The sequence below is a fragment of the Carassius auratus genome, chromosome 2 (genome assembly GCF_003368295.1).
Source record: "Carassius auratus strain Wakin chromosome 2, ASM336829v1, whole genome shotgun sequence".
Lineage (NCBI taxonomy): Eukaryota > Metazoa > Chordata > Actinopteri > Cypriniformes > Cyprinidae > Carassius > Carassius auratus.
The window spans coordinates 12957132-12977080 of record NC_039244.1 but is presented as its reverse complement, the minus strand read 5'-3'; the positions used below and the strand labels follow the sequence as shown (position 1 = coordinate 12977080).

At 37.0% G+C, this 19949-nt stretch overlaps 1 protein-coding gene and 1 long non-coding RNA gene across 3 annotated transcripts; one reads left to right on the top strand and one right to left on the bottom strand.

The window, feature by feature from the left end:
• The first annotated feature begins 85 nt into the window (after positions 1–85).
• Positions 86–19911, top strand: LOC113115901 (serine/threonine-protein kinase N2-like). Its single transcript, XM_026283631.1, has 22 exons — positions 86–450; positions 3311–3602; positions 8071–8225; positions 9210–9339; positions 9428–9573; positions 11220–11448; positions 12005–12187; positions 12288–12397; positions 12503–12646; positions 12881–12956; positions 14302–14461; positions 14582–14684; positions 14943–15079; positions 15165–15249; positions 16330–16421; positions 16525–16701; positions 16789–16851; positions 16947–17023; positions 17098–17240; positions 17753–17860; positions 17954–18034; positions 18145–19911. The coding sequence occupies exons 1-22, from the start codon at positions 430–432 to the stop codon at positions 18346–18348; spliced, it is 2916 nt and encodes a 971-aa protein (XP_026139416.1). The 5' UTR covers positions 86–429; the 3' UTR covers positions 18349–19911.
• LOC113116320 (uncharacterized) lies at positions 14654–18705 on the bottom strand. Of its 2 annotated transcripts, XR_003294008.1 has the most exons (4): positions 18630–18705; positions 18246–18375; positions 14853–15002; positions 14654–14749 (listed from the first exon to the last, which is right to left on the bottom strand). It is a non-coding gene; the product is annotated as an uncharacterized LOC113116320 (long non-coding RNA). The 2 variants fall into 2 exon arrangements; XR_003294004.1 differs by having other exon boundaries at positions 14698–15002.
• Positions 19912–19949: the final 38 nt, after the last annotated feature.

Here is a 19949-nt window from a genome sequence, read left to right as displayed (position 1 = left end):
CAAAAAGAAATAAAGTCCTTATAAAGTAAGTCCAAACAGAATTCGTGGTCCAGCTGTTTTGCCTCTGTGTTTGTGAAGCTGTTATTGATCACATGATCGCGGGTGGACTGGCCGTGGCTGAACTGGGTGCGGGAACAGAAACGTGCACTTGGGTCGGCCTGTCACTCGCCTCCCCTTGTTGTGCTCTTCGTTCACCCCAAAAGCGCGGATCTTCGCTCTGAGCCCGGGTCAAAACCCTTGCGTTTACAACAAACCGACAGGCTGCAGTTGAACAATGGGACCCTCTCCGTATCCCGCCAATGCTATGGATCGTATCCCAAATAAAGCGATTTTCGCCTGAGACGGAAACATAACAGGATTGTTTTTTTTGGGAGTGACTCACCTCCCCTTCCCCAGAGTTTGATTCAAAAAAAAGAGTTCACAACCAAGATGGCCGCCGATCCCATGCAGGTAGGAAAAGTTTTTTTTATTTTATTCCATACTGTATAGATGTAAAGAATCTTAAAGTATGCTTTAAAAACATATTATGCGCCGTAGTCGCGGCTCTCTCGCGCACTTTCAAACCACAACTTTTTCTTCCCGTGGGACGAGCTGCTCCCTCCGCCGAAGAGCTCATGACACGGGAAAACGGGAATGGGATCCTAAAAATACTTATGACAGGAGTTAAGAGGTTTTATTGTTCTCGAACAGTCATATAGTAGCGTCTCCAGATAAAATGTAATTGCTTTTGTATTGCATGTTGCCTGATGCTAACACGGAGTTGTGATGGATTGGAATTGTACACACTGGCTGTGTTTCAAAATCTAGTGAGCTGCCTACATAGACAGCAAACCTTGTTGAAGAAACTAAAACGGATTTAAATGAAGTTAATAGACAGTAGTTAGTTAAATAAGTTCACTGCTTCTATCATGTTATTACCAGATTATCCCTAATGTGAGATGTGGGAAAGTTTCGAATGAAATTCGGTTCTGTTTGTTTATGCTTGCGTTTTTCTACAAATGATTTTGTAGTTATTTGGTTGGGGCTTGTCTTTTTGCCCAGTGCTGAACTGCAGTCTAGTTTCTAACTCTTTGATACTAGTTATTAAGTTCATCTGAAGGTCTAAACTTGTCCTTTAATAACTCGAGTGGATTGCTGGTTAATGTAAACTTACAAACTAAATTACATATATATTATTTTTGTAGTTTACCTGCCTTTGAGATGCCTTAAACATCAAGATGTAATTCAGTAAACTGCATTGAGCTGTCAGCTATTATAACTCAACTTCATTAAAGTGCATTATTGTGAAAAGAGACTTCTAGATAGCCTTTCACTCGGAATACAATAGTTGATTGAGTCCACCCCATTTCACTTTTAATGTTGTTTACAAACAGACATGACCACAACATTTCTGAGCATTTGTAAATTCAATTGTCTGGTGTGCAAAAAAAATAAAAAAGAAGCCCTATAGCTGTCAGATGTCATTTTGCCAGCGCCTTCAAATTACAACCAGGAATCTGTTGTGCTTTTCTCAATTTTTGTAACTGGAAAGGACACTGTTGTTACTGAAACATGTTTTGTCAGTATTTTCCCCCATAACTGATAAGTATTATGGAAAGGGGAAGAGACACTGCTGCATAATTTGGTTTTATGCTGTGAGAGAGAGGTCTGAAGACATTGTTGGTTAAAGTGCTCTTCAGGACTCTTTCAGGCGTTTGAAGGGAGATTTTTAACCCTCATCAGTTTGAGTATTCATGAGCAAACACAGTATTAATGGAACCATTTTGTCCCGCAGGTTGTGTGGTTTTAATATTGATTTTGTCCTGAGTGTAGCAACACAAGTGAGGAAGAGATAAGGTGCAACTGGCTTTTTCCTCTCATTACCTAAAATGTAGAACAGTTGCTTTTCCATGACCTTCAGTTGACCCATGGGTCAGTGCTGTACATGCAAGCAACGTGTCAAAACATACATACCAGTTAGTTTTTATTTCTTTCTTTCAGCAGACAGCATGGGTGAAGGATGTAAACAAAAGGGTCACCGAAGCTAAAATTTCAGAACATTTACTCCAGTTCAGCTTTATATTTTAAATTAAGGTTAGCCTACACAATTATCCACCAAACATCAGAGATATTTTATCCCTGTATAATTTATCTTTATCTGTCAATATTGGATATTTAAAGAGGTAATTCACCATTGGCAAGATGGGGTTTTAATAAAAATCTGTCTGTCTGTGCAGTTAAAAGACGTAATATGGCAGATTTTTGCTGGAAAATAAAAGGCGATATCTTTGTCCTGATAGCATGAAAAAAAAATTAACTTAATTAACTAACTTTCACTACAGACATTGTAACAATACAAAGCTGGTTTAAAATGGACAAACTCACCCTTTAAATGTACATGGTCATTTCTCTTATTTTTACATTAAGATTACCTCTGCTGTTAACGCTCATTCAAAGCTAAACAAGTTAAAAAATACTCATTATTTAATAACACTGTTAAATGTAAATTGTCAGCAAGTCTCAAAATGTTTCACGCTGTTCATTATAATAGTTGTAATGCCTCACTTTAAGCAATGAATTGGCTGATTTTAGTCGTTTGTGTTTGCTTTTTTTATGCATTTAGACAAAATAGTTTTGAATTTAACATAAGCCATTTTTCAGTATCTCATTGGTACCTTCCAGAGAAATATTATCAATGCATCCCTACTTTTGTTCTATGAATGTTTGTATTTGAATAATATGACCATAATGGAATTGGATGTATTTTACTTATTAACTGTGGATGGTTGTGGAACCTCACTTTCACCCTCCTCTAGATCTGAATTAGCATATTCTGCTGAATGTTTTTCAGTGCTTTGTTTTTAAGCTTTATTTATGGCTCCACTTTCCCCAGAGGAAGATTAAAGGATCCGTGTCAGTTCTCCTGCATGTTGTCGGTGAGCTCATGAAGAGCTGGGCTAAGCAGGATTTGGCTCACCCACTTTATCCTCCCAGCTGATGTCAGTCATACTGTGTTTCTTTATGCGTATATGTGTACCTCTGTGTGTTTTTGTTCATGCTTAGTGATTAGTGTATGGTGCAATATCATGACTAATGTTACTCCAGGCGGCAATTATGCATTAGGAGGGAATTTCTTTCAGGTGTTTACTTGGAACCTTTTTTTTTGTTTGTCTGTTTGTTTTTTTGTTTGTTTTTTGCATGAAAAAATACCTAAGAAACTAAAGTATTTGAAATAGTTTTCTAAAGAAATTTGATGTAAAAGTTGAAGGATATTAACGTCAAAATATGGTAATATATTTTGTGATGACTGTAAAATGTTTATTTTGTACAGGCTCACATGGTTTCGGACCAGCTGGGCCTGGGGCACAACCTTGACCTGTCTGATACCATGGTGCAGCAGAAGCTTGACGAAATCAAGGAGCAGATCAAGAGGGAGATCCGCAAAGAGCTGAAGATCAAAGAGGGGGTGGAGAACCTTAGAAAGGTCACCACGGAAAAAAAGAGACTGGCATATGTTGATAATATGCTCAAGAAGTCCAACAAGAAGTTAGAGGAGCTTCATCAAGAGCTGCAGGAACTCAACGCTCATATTGTGGTGAAGGATCCAGAAGATCTTCTCTTAGGTATGAGCAAAGCTTTCATCAGGAAACTTGAACCATCTGTTGTGCCATCTGAATTTATTTACACACACACACACACACACACACTACCATCCAAAACTTTGAGGTCAGAATGAAAATATATTTTTTAAAAGAATTGTATACTTTAATTTAACAAGGATGCATGAAGTGTCAATAAATACATTTATAATGTTACAAAACTAAAGCTGTTCTTTTGAATTTTGAAGAGTAAAGGTATCATGGTTTTCACAAAAATATTAAGCAGCATAATCTTTCAACATAAATAGTTATAATAAATGTATCTTGAGCAGCAAATCAGCATATTAAGATGATTTCTGAAGGATCATATGACACTGAAGACTGGAGTAATGATGCTGAAAAGTGTGCCATCATAGGAATACTTTACATTTTATAATAGATTCAAATAGTAAATAGTAGGGGTGTAACGATACGCGTATTCGTATTGAACCGTTTGGTTCAAGGCTTTCGGTTCGGTACGCGGTGCGCATTATGTACCGAACGGTTCGTTGGACTAATGAATTATATTTGGAAAATAAATAAAAAAATTGAAATATAATGAGATGCGTTCAACAAGGTAGTCCAATAACCCAAACGACGTAACAGGCAACGCCCCTGACACTCCCGAAGAAGAAAAAAACACCAACTTATGTTTATGTTAGGCTACTCAGTCAGGCGCTCGCTCACTCAGTACGCGCTGAAGGCTCGTTGCAAAATGGCCAATGCGTTTAACAGACCAGAAATAGAAGATCCTCCAATAACCAACAGGTCTGGTGTTTGAGTGCACTTTACCAATCGATCGGGGCATCCAAACAAGCACGGAAATCAAAATGGACTACTGTAATGTGTCGGAATTTCCTGAGCAGTACGATACAATTAACAGGCCTGCACGTTATTAGTGCATAGTGCAGCGCAAATCACGTTGTATCTGAAGGGCAACGCTGAGCCCAGGGTCCAGCGCCGCGCATACCACATCCTGTGTGAAAGACCCTTTAGCCATTTCGCAACAAGCCTTCAGCGCGTACTGAGTGAGCGAGCGCACTCTGTAGTGGAAAACGCAGGTTTTATGAACATGCTTAATGTAATTGAGCCCCGTTAGCCTACAATATTCCTTCACGAGCCCATTTCAGCCAGACCATAATTCCTACTTTGTTCCAAAAAACGTAAGCCCTTTAGAGAACCAATTGAGTAAAAACACACTCAATATAAAGAGTTATAGAGTTCCATATAAAAAGTTCATAACTACTACAACAATATAACATTTTCATTTTTTTTTTATAAGGAGCTGTTTTTGTTTTATACAGTATGCTGCTAAGAAAACACCATAGAATATGGGTAAAGAATAGCTCCATCGTTGTTCAATGTAAAAAAAACAAACAAAAAAAAAAAACATACTTTGTTAGTTTTAATAAATAAAACATTTTTTAAAAATCAAGGAAATTTATCTGCCAATTTTTTTTTGCTGTATCTAAAACGTACCGAACCGAACCGTGACACCAGTGAAATGTATCGAACCGAATCGTGAATTTTGTGAACCGTTACACCCCTAGTAAATAGTCATTTAAGATGGGAATTAATATTACACAGTATTTACCTTTTTACCATATATTTAATATAGCCTTTTTTGTTACTACCAATGCTCATGCTCTTTGATAAATGTACAATAAACCGTTGAAGTCCGGTGAGTTTTCTCTTTATAAAAGCACTACGTTTTGCAGGCCTCCATATATTCTAGCTTCTCTTTTGATTAAAAAGAATATATTTTAATTAACAGAAACTGACATTTTTTTGCTTAATGTTAAACATTTCACCCATTCTTACTGATCCTGACAAAACTTTACAAGTCATTCTTGCAGTTTCCAGTGGGTCATCCTCATAGTTGAGCCCTACCAATTTTTATTTATTTATTAATATATGACGTTCTTCTCCAGTGTCCACAAATCACTTTTTGATTGTTTGGAACATAAATCGTCTTTACATGTGAGATATGTGAGTCCAAAGGGTAAGTAGTAGCAGTTCGTCTAAACTGAATAGTCACAGAATAACCTCCTCTAGATTACAATATTTATTTATTAGTATATCTGCCAGAAGCATGATCAGATCTCTCACCCTAACCACATCCTTGTACAGGACAAGATGTAGCCTGGCATAGAAACCTTATCTGATGAGAAAGGGCTTTTGTTTGGTGACTCAGCGCTAGAGGAATGTTGCCGCGTGTCACACCTCTGTGTTGACCTCCTCAGTCTGTGTCCGCTAAGCAGAAATCAGCAGATGCCACTGGAAGACAACAGCGCTCCAGTGCCAGTGCCTCGCGGGTGATGTCATAGTTGCTCAGCACTTGTTGGGAGTCCAGACAGTGGAATAGGGCAGGCTATTACACTCGCTGATGACCCGGGTCAAGCCTTCTGCTCCTCATTATATCATCAGCTCTTATTACATCCATTGCACAGACACATCTATTTGCTAATAACTAGTTAGTACAGTGTGGTATAGGACTTTGATTAAATTATAAGCATCTCTGAAGTCTCAAAGTCTGTAATAGGTTAGTAATACCTGCTTGTGTGGGTGCGTTATTCCTTACCCTGCGGACTCTGTTTATAATAAGAGGCATCTGTATTTATACCTTGCATAATGATGTGACTCAGGAGTCTCCAGGTGCTTAACAAAAGACGATTGTTCCTCATTAACATGTGCTTCCACACTAAGGTGCTTTGTGAAGATTTATTTATCACAGACAATCTCCTCGCTTCTGCTCTGAACCTCAACGTCCTCCTGGAGGTTTTGTAGTAGAATAAATCGTCATGTAGAGAGGTGTTCATACTCTGTCTGTGTTGTCTATGAAGCAAATATTTTTGGAGATTTTTTTATTATTTGAGTTTGGTGATATTTGAATGTCATTATTGGTGCGTATTGTTTGCGGCTGACTGTAACGCCATATATATAGAGAGAGCTACATATATGGCTAGTTGATATAAACAATAATCATGAGCCAAATTCCAAATCTAAATATTTTCAGCTATCTGGTGATCAAAGCATTTATTTGATAGAAACAAAGGGAAAACGGTAATATTGTGAAATATTATTACAATTCAAAATAACTGCTTTCTATTTTAATATATTTTAAAGTGTAATGTATTCCTGTGAAAAGCTGAATTTTCAGCAGCCATTACTCTAGTCCTTGATCCTTCAGAAATTATTCTACTATGTTGATCTGGAGCTCAAAAACATTTCTTCATTATTATCAATGTTAAAAACAATTATGCTGCTTAAAATTGTATGATTTTTGTTTTGTTTTACCTTTTTAACATTATCTTCACCATCACTTACGATAAATGTAATACATAATACAAAAATAATTAACAAAAAAAATAATTTTCTTCAGTCAGAGGTTTGATGATTTTTAACAACCTGCCATTGCTGCCAAAGTTAAAACACAGCAAAATGTAGGTTAAAAAAGACTTTACCAAATACAGTTCTTTTTTTATTAAGCACTAATAGTAATATTGCTTGTTTTATTTTGACATTTATTTAGCCTTTTCTTACATCAGACCAAGTTGATTTAACACCTAAAAGAATTGACCTTACCAACTGTATTGTCATTATTGCTGTTGAAGTTTAAATCAAAGATGCTGCCATCTTTTTGTGTGTTTTTTTTCATGACACTGTATTTTTCTATATTTCCCAGCTCTGCTTTCACATAAAGTGCCTTTGTGAGAGCTGATGTTTTTGTTTGTTATTTGCAGAAGTCTAACAGGTTTCATTTATGTGTCGAGGTTGGGGGAATTTTTACTTGTCTGGACATGATAAGTAGTGATGTGCTTCATTGAAATAATTTCAGTCTTCATAGTCCTTCATCAAAGCAACCCCAGAACATTCCTGAAAAACTAAAACTTACAGAATTAAACAGGCACCCTCATAAGAGTGCTTGCATCATATGGCCAGCTTTTTGAATGTTGCTGCACCAAAAAACAACAACAACAGTTTTCAAATGATTCAAAAGTATGAATATTTTTCCTTGCATTAGTGCAGCTTCTAAACTTGACTCTTAATGTTACTCAAAGCTAAAACAAAGAGTCAGGTACTCCTGTTGCAACATCCTTCCTGTTTTGTATGGTTTAGCCAAAAATCTGGAAGTGGCCACAGAAATCTGCAACAACTTAATTTCTGTTGCATCATTATTCAGTTGGTCCTTTCTGGTGCTGGTGTTGTGAAGTAATTAAATAGTTAAGAGCTTTCAGCCAAACAGCATTGGAGTCCTCGTATTAATAAAAAACACTTAGACATTTCTTAAAATACCTTCAAGTCATACAGATTCTAATGAGATGAGGGTAAATAAATGAGACAGACTTTTTGTTTTTGGGAGAACTATCCTCTTACCTCTAGATTGACATCCAGGAAGTTTGTTCTTGTAATCTCTTTAGGTCCTACTAACATTCTGCCATTTCTTTCCCAGAGAGCCCTCTTATGCTGGACAGCCCTAAAAGTGAGGCACGGACATTCACTATCAGCAGCAGACTAGCAGCCCTGAAAAAACAGAACGACATTGAATTAAAGGTGAAACAGGGGGCTGAGAACATGATCCAGATGTATTCAAATGGCTCCTCAAAGGTAATGTACCGTTTTTTCTTTTCTTTCTTTTTTTAACCAGTAATGTAGAATCCAGTATTCCGTTGTTTACGAAGCACACAAGTGAACACCATTTTACCATCCTGGCCCAGAATCTGCATACACTACAAGTCAAAAGTTTGGAGGCTGTACTTACATGATTACAAATATAATAAAAATAGTAATATTGTAAAATAATGTTTTTTTCATTTCACTATATTTTAAATGTAATTTATTCCTGTGATGGTAAAGCTGAATCCTTCAGAATCGTTGTAATGTGATTATTTGCTACACAAGAAACATTTCTAATTATTATCAATCTGTAAACCATGTAATATGATTGTGGAAACCATATTTGGTGAATAGAAATAAATGAACCGTATCGAAATAGAATTCTTTTGGAATATTATAGATAACTGTTACTTTTAATCAATTTATTGCATCCTTGCTGTAAAAAAGTATTCATATCCTTACAAAAAATCTTACTGACAGCAAACTTTTAAATAATAGTTTATGTGTAAGGAAAAAAGGCCAACAGACATAAAATATGCCTAAATTCACTTGGATGGAAACACGGGTCCCAGAACTACTGCGTTACTTCAATGAGAGCAGCTACTGCAACTTGGCTGAGAGGTTTGGCCATAGGAGTGGCACTGGTGATGAGCTTAATCCCCTCCGGCCACACACACACAAACACACACACACACACACAGTGCAGCCCTATGAGAAATTAGCAAGGGCTGATGTCAACCAGGAAATTACCTCTCTCAGCACGGTAACAGTCCCTGGCTTGTTGAGCCTTTGAGCAGCTTGCACAAAAGTGCTACCAGTTTAAAAAAAATATCACATTCATTAATAAAGGAAATTAAAACAAATATTATATTTTTTAAAGGATAATCAGTTTAGCAGTAAGATGATTTCCCATCAGCGCGTAAAATCTGTATTTGTTTTTGCATTACTTTTATGACACTGTCATCGACTTTGCAGGACAGAAAACTGCTTGAAACAGCACAGCAGATGCTCCAGGACAGCAAAACCAAGATCGAGTTCATCCGCATGCAGATCCTCAAAGCCAGCCAAACCAGCGAGCTCAGCTTCGACGACAATGATGTCATTGGTAACACTCAAACATTGTTCCTCCAGCGTTAGCATTCATAGTTCAACAAACACAAAACAATAAATGTATTTGTGGTGTTGTGGTGCAGCCAAACCCATCATCAGTCCACTGGACCTGCGGGTGGAGGAACTTTGCCATCACACACGGATAGAGTACGCTGTGGCCGAGGGGGCCAAGAATGTCATGAAGCTGTTGGGCTCTGGTAAACTGGCTGAGAAAAGGGCTCACTCAGAGGTATTTTCAATTGTATTGTTGTCCTCATCACCTTCTGAACTGACCTTGTTGGTGCATCTGACCTTTAGCACTATTTTTAAGTTTTAACATGTCCATAGCTTTCACCTTTTGACCCTTGGCGTCATGGAAAACACGATGGCCTGAGAGACCACCAGTAGTGTACAAGCTTGACATAGAATAGAATAAAATAAAGTCTCACATACTTTTTTATTGATTATTTATTAATTGTATAATTGATTAAGTTTCTGGGTCCAAGTCTCTACACCATTTCAAATGAGAATATTATCTAAACAGTCATTTATGAGCACGTTATATTTATAGCAAACATTTAAGCTAAGCTTTTCAAAACCCATGGCGTGCACAAGAGTCTACTGCCTCACCGTGTCCTGGACACCAAGATTTAAGTGATTCAGAAAAGATGATCATCTGAGATTTTGGTATGGATATAAAGGATAGGATCATGATTTGTGGTGACCGCACACTGTGAGAATATGTAGCCAGCATTGTTTCCTTTTGGGATCTGATAGAGTGCTGGGACCCTGAATGTCAGGCTCAACAACCGGACGGATCATCACTGTGTGCAAAAGGGCTGCATGGAAAGTTTTTGTTTTAATTCCATGTAAGAAATAGTATACAGGTTTTGGAACAATGTGGATAAGTGACCGTCCACGGTACACTGCATGTTTTTGAAGGTTAACTTCATGATATCTCAAAAGAGAAGCTAAACATGTCTCATATCATTTGAAAGCTGAGATTCAAGTGATTCGAATGATGCATTTTAAGATATAATCAACAAAGCAGGTACAATCAGCGTTTTTGTCAGACCGCCAACAAAACTTCATGCTGTGATCCCATTGTGTTTTCCAGCTAATAGCTCCCAGCTATAGTCAACTACAGGCGTTTGTTTACAAAAAACTGAAAAAAATGCAGGCGAAATGTTTTCATTTTTTTTTTCAGTGTGTTCTAAGTTATATTATTCAATACCAATTACATTTACAATTAGGGCTGCACAGTTTTCACAAATTTCAAATCGCGATTACATTTATGGATGCCAAAATTATGTAATCGTTCAATCGTTTTATAGTTTAATGGAGAAACCAATTCGATGTATATTTGAATTTTGAGACTTAATACTATAGAAAAACCTGTTTTTAATTAGTTTTTTCAGCTTATTTTCAAGATTACGGCATGCAGTTGCATCAAACAATGGTATAAACATCATTTACTGTAAATTGTGATAATCGTTATTAATAACAGCAAAATACAATTTCAAGGCAATAATCGACAATTATGATTTTTGTCATAGTTGTCCAGCCCTACTTACAATGATCCTGAGGTTTGTTCTGTTGAGGAGAAAAAAGACCAAAACCATGCATATGTTCCAAAGGGTTCAAGAACCATTGTCATAGAAGTTACTTTCAAACCAAGCAGCTTTCTGTCCATCAGTGCAGCAAATTTGCATGATCAGCTTGAGTATAGTTAAAAAATTGTGCTCTGAAACTCCCAGTTGTGTGGATTTCTGTTGCTTTAACTGGATTTCATCCTCAAAACTTCAACGAGCAACAGTAAATGTGACCATGCCTTTAGGTTTATATCTATGCATCCATCTGCCATTAATTCTTCTGCTGTGATTCTGTGAAATCCAGGCCCAAGCCAGATTCAATGAGTCCAGTCAGAAGCTGGATCTGTTGAAGTATTCACTGGAGCAGAGACTCAATGAGCTTCCGAAGAACCACCCCAAGAGCAGTCTGATCATGGAGGAGTTATCGCTCATGTCCTCTCCGGCTCTCAGTCCCCGTCAGAGCTTCATATCCATACAGAACCACAACAGCACTGTTAAAAACCAGTACAGCACCAAACCAGCTGCGCTCACAGGTGACCAGCACGAATTACCTTCAGATTCACCTTAATATGTTATTTAAGTGTTATATGAAGCTGTAAACTGGGGTTAGTGAGATTTTTTTTTAAGAAATTAACACTCAGCAAAAACACATTAAATTGATCAGAACCAAGAGTAAAGACATTTTAATCTTTCAAAAGATTTCTATTTCAAATAAATACTGTTCTTTTGAACTCTCTGTTCATCAAAGAATCATGAAATAAAATGTGTCACGGTTTTACACAAAAATATTAATCAGTACAGCTGTTTCCAGCATACAAGAAATGTTTCTTGAGCAGAAAATCTTCATATTAGAAGGATTTCTGAAGATCACGCGACACTGAAGACTGGAGTAATGGCTGATAAATTACATTTTTAAAATGTGCTAAAATATAAACCTTTATTTTAAATTGTTAACCATGTGCTACCATTTTACTGTATTTTTCAAATAAATACAGGGTATGTGAGCATGAAGCTTCTTTCAAAATCATACTGACCCCAAACTTTTAAATGGCAGCATATTTTAATAGTGATTGTTATTGACTGAAACAGGCAGGTTAGAGGTTCGTCTCATGGGATGTCAGGACCTGTTAGACAGCGTTCCTGGCCGGTCTAAAGCCACGTCGGTGCCGCTGCCCGGTTGGAGCCCCAGTGAAACGCGCTCCTCTTTCATGAGCCGTGGGAGCCGCAGAGGAACCAGCGTTCGAAATCTCTCCAAAAATGATGACTTGTCCAGTTGAGTAGTTCTCAGTGCTTACTTTGCAAATGAAAAAGAAAAGCTGTGCTGGTAAAGGAGTTTAATTATGTGTACGTGTCTCTGTTTGTTTGTCTCCAGATGAGATTAGTGCCGTCCTGAAGCTTGACAACACTGTCGTTGGTCAGACCAGTTGGAAACCTGTCAGTAATCAGTCATGGGACCAGAAGTTTACATTAGAGCTAGACCGGGTAAAATCACTGTACATGACGTTTGTTTAATCATAAAACATTATTTACACATGCAACATTCATAACGCCTCTGTTGTCTTGTTTCTGTATGATTGTTTACCATAGTCTCGTGAGCTGGAGATCTCTGTGTATTGGAGAGATTGGCGGTCCCTTTGTGCGGTGAAATTCCTACGACTGGAAGACTTCCTGGACAACCAGCGGCACGGAATGTGCCTTTACCTCGAGCCAAAAGGGACTCTGTTTGCAGAGGTACCTTTACAATATTGTCTCTCAGCGATCAATAATTGTCCCACAAAGAGCCCTCTGATAAGCTGCCCGGAGCTGTGTGAGAAAATCAAAGAGGAATTCCTCACGCTTAGTGGCCCCTGAAACCCCCGGGCAGGTTTTCCCACCTTTGCTTTTCTAAAGAAACTGATCCTAGTCGATCTGAAGTGGAATTGGATCAGTTTTCAGAGCTTGAGCTAAAATCTGTTTTTGTTACAGGTTACCTTTTTTAATCCAGTCATTGAGCGAAGAACCAAACTCCAAAGGCAGAAAAAGATCTTCTCAAAGCAACAAGGTGAGGGTAATTTCTTCTACATGGCAGAATATTAAGAAATGTTTTTAATTTCAGCCTTTAAAATTGTCATGTTAGGGTTTATTGAACAAAAAAGCTGTTCAAAAAATAGATTCATTTGCCAGACCTGTAGACTTTTTTTGGTGGTGCACATTCAAGCTTTGTATTTGACACCCAAATTGCATGTATTGTGTGCAGTTATGCAGATTGTCTGTATGTATAGAATAACCAGATGACCTGCTGCATTTGCCAAAAAGAATAGTATGCAACAGAGCTTTAATGTGCTGCTTATTTTATCCCACAGTGCAATACACACGTTTTATTTCCAGTGTGAGAGATGAACCTAAAGTAATATCAGTCACAAATTATTTTAAATTATTTGATTGGACTTCCAAAAGTGAAAACATACACAGAATTTGGTTAAAGATGCAAAAATATCTGCTTTCTTACAAGTTATAGTAACTGGGTGCCACTTACTGAAAGACACTTTGCATGGGGATCACATGAGAAAAATTATTTCACATTTTAAATTACTGATTAAAAGCCTGTGATGCAAAGCTGAATTTTCAGTAACTCTAACTCCAGTCTTCAGTGTCACATGATCCTTCAGGAATCACATGAAATCAGTTATTATTATTTAATATTTATGTGGAAACCGTAATATTTAATAATGAACGTAAAACCAAATGATTGTTTTGATTAATAGAATATTCAAAATAACAGCACTTATTTGATTTAGAAACATTTGTAACATCATAGATATTTTTACTGTCACTTTTTATCTATTTAATGCATCTTTGCTGAATTAAAGTATTCATATTAAATATTACTGATTCCAAACTTTTGAACTGTAGTATATGCTGTTTTATTAAGTTTCTTTAAACTAACAGGTTTGCGTTTGTGTCTAATACTGTGCAGGATGTTTTTTTTATGTATTTATTTTGGTGATGTCTTAAATTTCACAGCAAGCTGGGGAGAAAGCTACAGTGTGTTTCCACAGAAATTCAGACTGTTCATGTTGATTTTTAAGAGAAGTTTTTAAAACAGTCACAAAAAGCGAAAGATTTTCAACTACGTATGGGCCAATTATAAATAAAATCCCTTTTCATAATACAGGCCTACTGCTTGTAATAAAGCAAAACTGTGATTTATTCCCACCTGTCAACAAACCTGGGCTTCAGTCCCAAACCTGCACCTGCACCTTCTGAAAGCTTTCCTTTATGAAACACTCTTTGGTTTAGTTTTGTAATTGTCATTGTAGCTTCTTGTTTATATGACCCTGACCTCGAAGTAACGAGATTTATAGGGGTCTGATAAATGTGTTTCTTCTCATCTCCCACGTCTGCAGGGAAACCGTTCCTGCGGGCCCCTCAGATGAGCATTGGTACCTGGGGCCGGTTGGTAAGGAGGGCCATTCCCTCTCCCAATAACTCATTTAGTCCTCAAGTGGCAGTGCTGGCAGCTGAGACGCTTCACAGCAGTCACCCAGGAACCCCTGCTCTGAGGAGGTAAAGTATGAACATACAATACAATCAGCACAAGTACTCTGTTAAACTAGTCTTTTTTGTTGTTGTTGTTGTCAAGGCAGTTCTTTCACATGTCTGTTTGTGTTTGTCTCCCCACTCTAGTGACCCAATAGTGACAAAACTGGACTTTGACAAAGATGCCACACCAAAGCTTTTCTCAGAAGTCCTGCCCGAGGACAAGATCCCCAACAAAGAGCAAAAACGGGTAACATCGCACGCTACAACGTAGAGATAAGCTGCCCAGGCATCTGCATTGATGTCTTCTGTTTCCTAGAAAAGAACAGTTAAAGACTTCTTTAAACGTGTAATTCGTGTTTAGTCTTTCATCTGCCCCCTTGCACTTGAAAGGAAAAGGAAATGCCTTCGTCGTTACCTTTATTAGCATAAAGATAACCGTTATCCAGTGATAATATCATCTTGTATAAACAGCGGCAGCTGAAAGGCTTTTTTTCTTCTTCTGCAGGGCACTTTGACCTCATTTGACTACCGAAACGACAGGAATAGCATCATTGTTCAGTCTGACCTTGAAGAAACACAGGAAAGTGAGACTCAGCCATCAGCGTTACAGCTCATAACGGTCCAAAAGCACACAGAAATAAGGTGAGCCATTCATAGTTTTTATATTCTTTGTGTACTAGCAAATATATTCCACTAGACCCTACTAAAGGACTTTTTTTTGTTGTAGGGACGAAGAGGAGGAAGAACAGTTTCATTTCAGTCTTAAAGACTTTAAATGTGTTGCAGTGTTAGGCCGTGGACATTTTGGAAAGGTATGAGGCTATTTATGTTTATAATTTCCCTTGTCCCCCCTTTTTTTGTTAAGGCAGTCATTTATTATAGGATATTTATGTAACGCTATAATAAGGTCCCATTAGTTCATGTTAGATAATGCATTAACTAACAATAAATAATCACGAGCAAAACATTTGTTACAACATCTATTGGTCTTTGTTAATGTTTAATAAAAATACAACTGTTCATTGTTAGTCCATGGTTGCGTATGCCCATTAAATAATATTAACAGCTACAACTTTGGATTTTAGTAATGTATTAGTAAATGTTGAAATTAACATTAACTATGATTAATAAATGCTTTAGAATGATTTTTTCATTGTTAGTTTATGGTAAATTATATAGTTAACTAATATTAACAAATGGAAGCTTATTGTAAAATGTTACTGATATTTATTATGGCTGTTTTTGTGCTGAACATTTTCTTTCTGTTTGCGTTTAGACGACCTTTGACATCATCTCATTCTCATTTTAAGTTCAACTTAAAAAATAAGTAATAATTGAACTACAAATATCTCAAAATAGCCTTTTTTTTGTATTGAACGTTATATTTTGATGCCTTAAAGTATGTGTAGCATTTAAATTACATTTTAATGTTTTATTTAATTTGGACAAATTTATATGTAATATACTTTATATAATATATCCTGTATTATTAAAAAAAATAATAATAAAAAAAAAAATAATAATAATATATATATATATATATATATATATATATATATGTATACATACATTTATGTACTATTTTTATTTTATTTAGATCATTTATGGGTTATTGTCCATTACATGAACATTTTATTAGTATTTGACATTCCTACTGTTTTGCTGTTCACTTTTTTAAAAAGTGATCAGACAGCTGGTAAAAAAGCTATAAGTTTACACTTGAGCGAGAGACTCGATGATATCTTTGGCATGATATTGTAGAGACTTTAGGGTGGTCTTATTTGACTAGTTGCCCTAACAACCATATAGCACTACATATACCTTGACAAATACCCCAAATAGTGACAGAAAACACTCACAGGATCTAAATGTCATTACATCTTTTCTTTCAGGTGTTATTAGCGGAATACAGTATTACAGGTGAAATGTTTGCCATCAAGGCCCTTAAGAAGGGAGATATTGTTGCCCGTGATGAGGTTGAAAGGTACATTTTATTTCAAATGTACATTTTATATATGCTCATTTGTGCGCAACACTCATCAGCTACTAGCTGTCTTATTTTATCCTGTATTATTTTGTTTTCCCAGTTTGATGTGTGAGAAGAGGATATTTGAGACTGTGAACAGCGTGCGGCACCCGTTCCTCGTCAATCTTTTTGCATGTTTCCAGACCAAGGAGCATGTTTGTTTTGTGATGGAGTACGCGGCGGGAGGAGACCTCATGATGCACATTCATGCCGATGTGTTTTCAGAGCCCCGGGCGACGTGAGTAACACAAAAATCATGCTTTTTAGATGATTGTAATCGAGTCTTTAGCAGCATTTCAGGTTCTGCTGTTCTTGATTGTTGCAGGTTTTACGCAGCTTGTGTTGTCCTGGGGTTACAGTTTTTACACGAGCATGAGATTGTATACAGGTATAAGAAAAAATGGTGGTAACTCTTTAAATTTAGACACAGATTTCATTGTTTTTCATTATATTAATTTGAGGATTATTAAATGAATTCTTTAGAGATCTGAAGTTGGATAACTTACTGCTTGACACAGAGGGATTCGTCAAGATTGCTGATTTCGGTCTTTGTAAAGAAGGTACGGATATGTTTGTTGTTGTGTTGTCCACTGAACAAGCACCAGAGGCAAATGTTTACCTGTTTGTGTGTTAGGAATGGGTTACCAGGACAGGACGAGCACTTTCTGTGGCACTCCTGAGTTTCTGGCTCCTGAGGTGTTAACTGAAACGTCCTACACGCGTGCGGTGGACTGGTGGGGGCTCGGCGTGCTCATCTTTGAGATGCTTGTCGGGGAGGTCAGACCTCTTCCACTTTGGTTTATTTATTTCTTCTTCTTCATCTCTCTAAATTAACTGCTGCTTAAAAGCTTTGGTCTGTATGTTTTGATTTTGATATATTCTGTGTATTTTGATAGTATTCTGTCACATTATCACATGATCCTTCAGAAACCCGTTAATTCGCTGATTTTCTGCCCAATAAACTATTATCAGTGTTGAAATAACTTAATATTTTTGTGGAAAGCGTGATACATTTTTTTTCTCAGGATTATTTGATAATTTGATGCATTTATTTGAGATACAAATGAATTGTAAACGTCTTTACTGTCAGTTTAGACTTAATGTCCTTCCTGAATGAATAATAAAAGTATTAATTTCTTTAAAAAAAACAACAACAACATCTTACTGACCTCAAACTTTTGAGTGTACCTGGAGAAGATGCTATCAATATTCATACTCGAGCAAATGTATTAAATGTGAAAGTGGCAGTATTTCTGGAACTGTTTTGTGTTTTTAAAATTTTTCCATAGTCTCCATTTCCCGGTGATGATGAAGAAGAGGTTTTTGACAGCATTGTAAACGATGAAGTCCGCTACCCAAGATTCCTCTCAACAGAGGCCATCTCCATCATGAGAAGGGTTGGTACCAAGAGCAGCTTTATCAGTGTGGATTTACCAGCTGTTGACCCTAATATCAATCTTGTTATTCAAATCTTTCTTTTTTGCACACAGTTATTAAGAAGGAATCCCGAGCGACGACTTGGAGCCGGTGAACGTGACGCAGAGGATGTGAAGAAACAACTGTTCTTCAGAGTAAGCTCCAAACAATCTGGCTACGTATCTCCAGTCATTCCTAGCATTGTATTTTCCTCTCTCTCTTTCTCTGAATATAAATTACATGTGTACCTTATTTATTTTTCTAGAATATTGACTGGGATGGACTTTTAGCAAAGAAAGTGAAGCCACCATTTGTACCCATAATCCAGAGCTCCAGTGACGTTAGTAATTTTGATGATGAATTTACCTCAGAGGCTCCGGTGCTCACACCACCCAGAGAACCCCGGCCCTTGACCCCGCACCAGCAGGACCTGTTTGCAGACTTTGACTATATCGCAGACTGGTGTTAGCCATGTGTTGGCATCCCTCCCTCCTCTCTAAACACACACAAGACAGAAAATGTGAATCAGACCGTTTGCAAATGTCCTTTTGTTGTTGTTGTCAGTGTTATTTTAGAATTACCAGATCCCCTTTTCCGTATTAACATGATGAAGAAATTAACATAACATAACAATGGAGTATTGTATTACCAACATGTTCGGGATAATTATTCAATTTCATCAGGGCCTAAGCACTGATCATGAAAACCATGCACCGAATAGTTTAGTTTTCAACTGTACTGTTGACTTACCGCAGCTCGTGCTCGTGACATGTGAAGCATGTGATCCGGTGCTTCTCTGACACCCCCTAGTGTTGAGGAAGTCAACAGGCCACATCCACATTCAACTTGCCCACAGAATTTCATCACTTAACGGAGAACGATGAGCCTTGATTTCCATAGTTTTGTATTTGAAGCATTTACAGTGCGACTGGTTAAAAGTCTGTCAGCTGTCAATGTTAATTGTGTGGAAGTGTTTAAAAAAGCCATAGACCGGTGATAATTTGTACCTCGTCCAGTGAATGTATAGTTTGCCACTATTGCCAAAACATCTAGCCATTTTTATGTAATGGAGTCTTTACTCTTCCCTACAGTACAATATTAATGCATCATGATCCTAGTTTCAACGAATCTCAAATATGAACTACCAGTTACAACTCTGCCAATATATATATATGACAGTTTATAAAAGGACTTTGGTATATGTCAGTGTTTTAAAACAGGAAATGCATTTACTTCCAATCAGGAAGTTATTTTTCTATCATTTTTTAAGGATATGGTCAGGTTATGTTTTTGATACCAGACTTTAAGCTGTCAGTGGATTTACACTTCCGTTCAAAAGTTTGGGGTCAGTACGATTTGTTTGAAAAAAAAAGGGCTGAAAATTCAGCAATGACGTCACAGAAATAAATCATATTCAAGTAGTAACCAGTAATTTAAAATGTTTATATTTCAGTGTTGCTGTTTTTGTCGTATTTTTGTTCAGATGAATGCAGCCTTGGTGAGACTGAGAGATTTCTTTCAAAAACGTTGCAAAATGTTACCAACCTCAGACTTTTGAACAGTAGTGTGTATGTGTGACAGGCAATCACATTACCTCATTATTCCCTACTGAACTTCCTCCATTTCATGTTTTTCCATATGTGGTCATGAGACATGACAGACTGGAATCTTTGCTAGACACCAAATATCAAAATGTATATACTAATAACTGGTCTAGATGTTCAAAACTAGGCCTGAAGCTTCATATGTGTAATAAGCAAGTGGAGGGGTAGATGCTAGTTTGAGGTCTGGTGCATTATACAGGCTACACTACATAACATCAAGCTGGAAGCACTAATTTTTGACAAAAATGTCCATGTTTTATATAAATTGTTGGAAAACAAAGGATTGTACAAAGGCTTTCTACTCATATGTCTGAGCATGATGCAGAAGAAAAGTTTCAAAGGTACAGTTGTGAAGTTTGACTTGACAATGGTGTAAATACCAGGGTTTCGCTAAAACTGTCAGCCATCATTAAATGTTTATTATGTAAGTTGTGAGACTTTCTGCTTTTTGTGGACCTAACGAGGT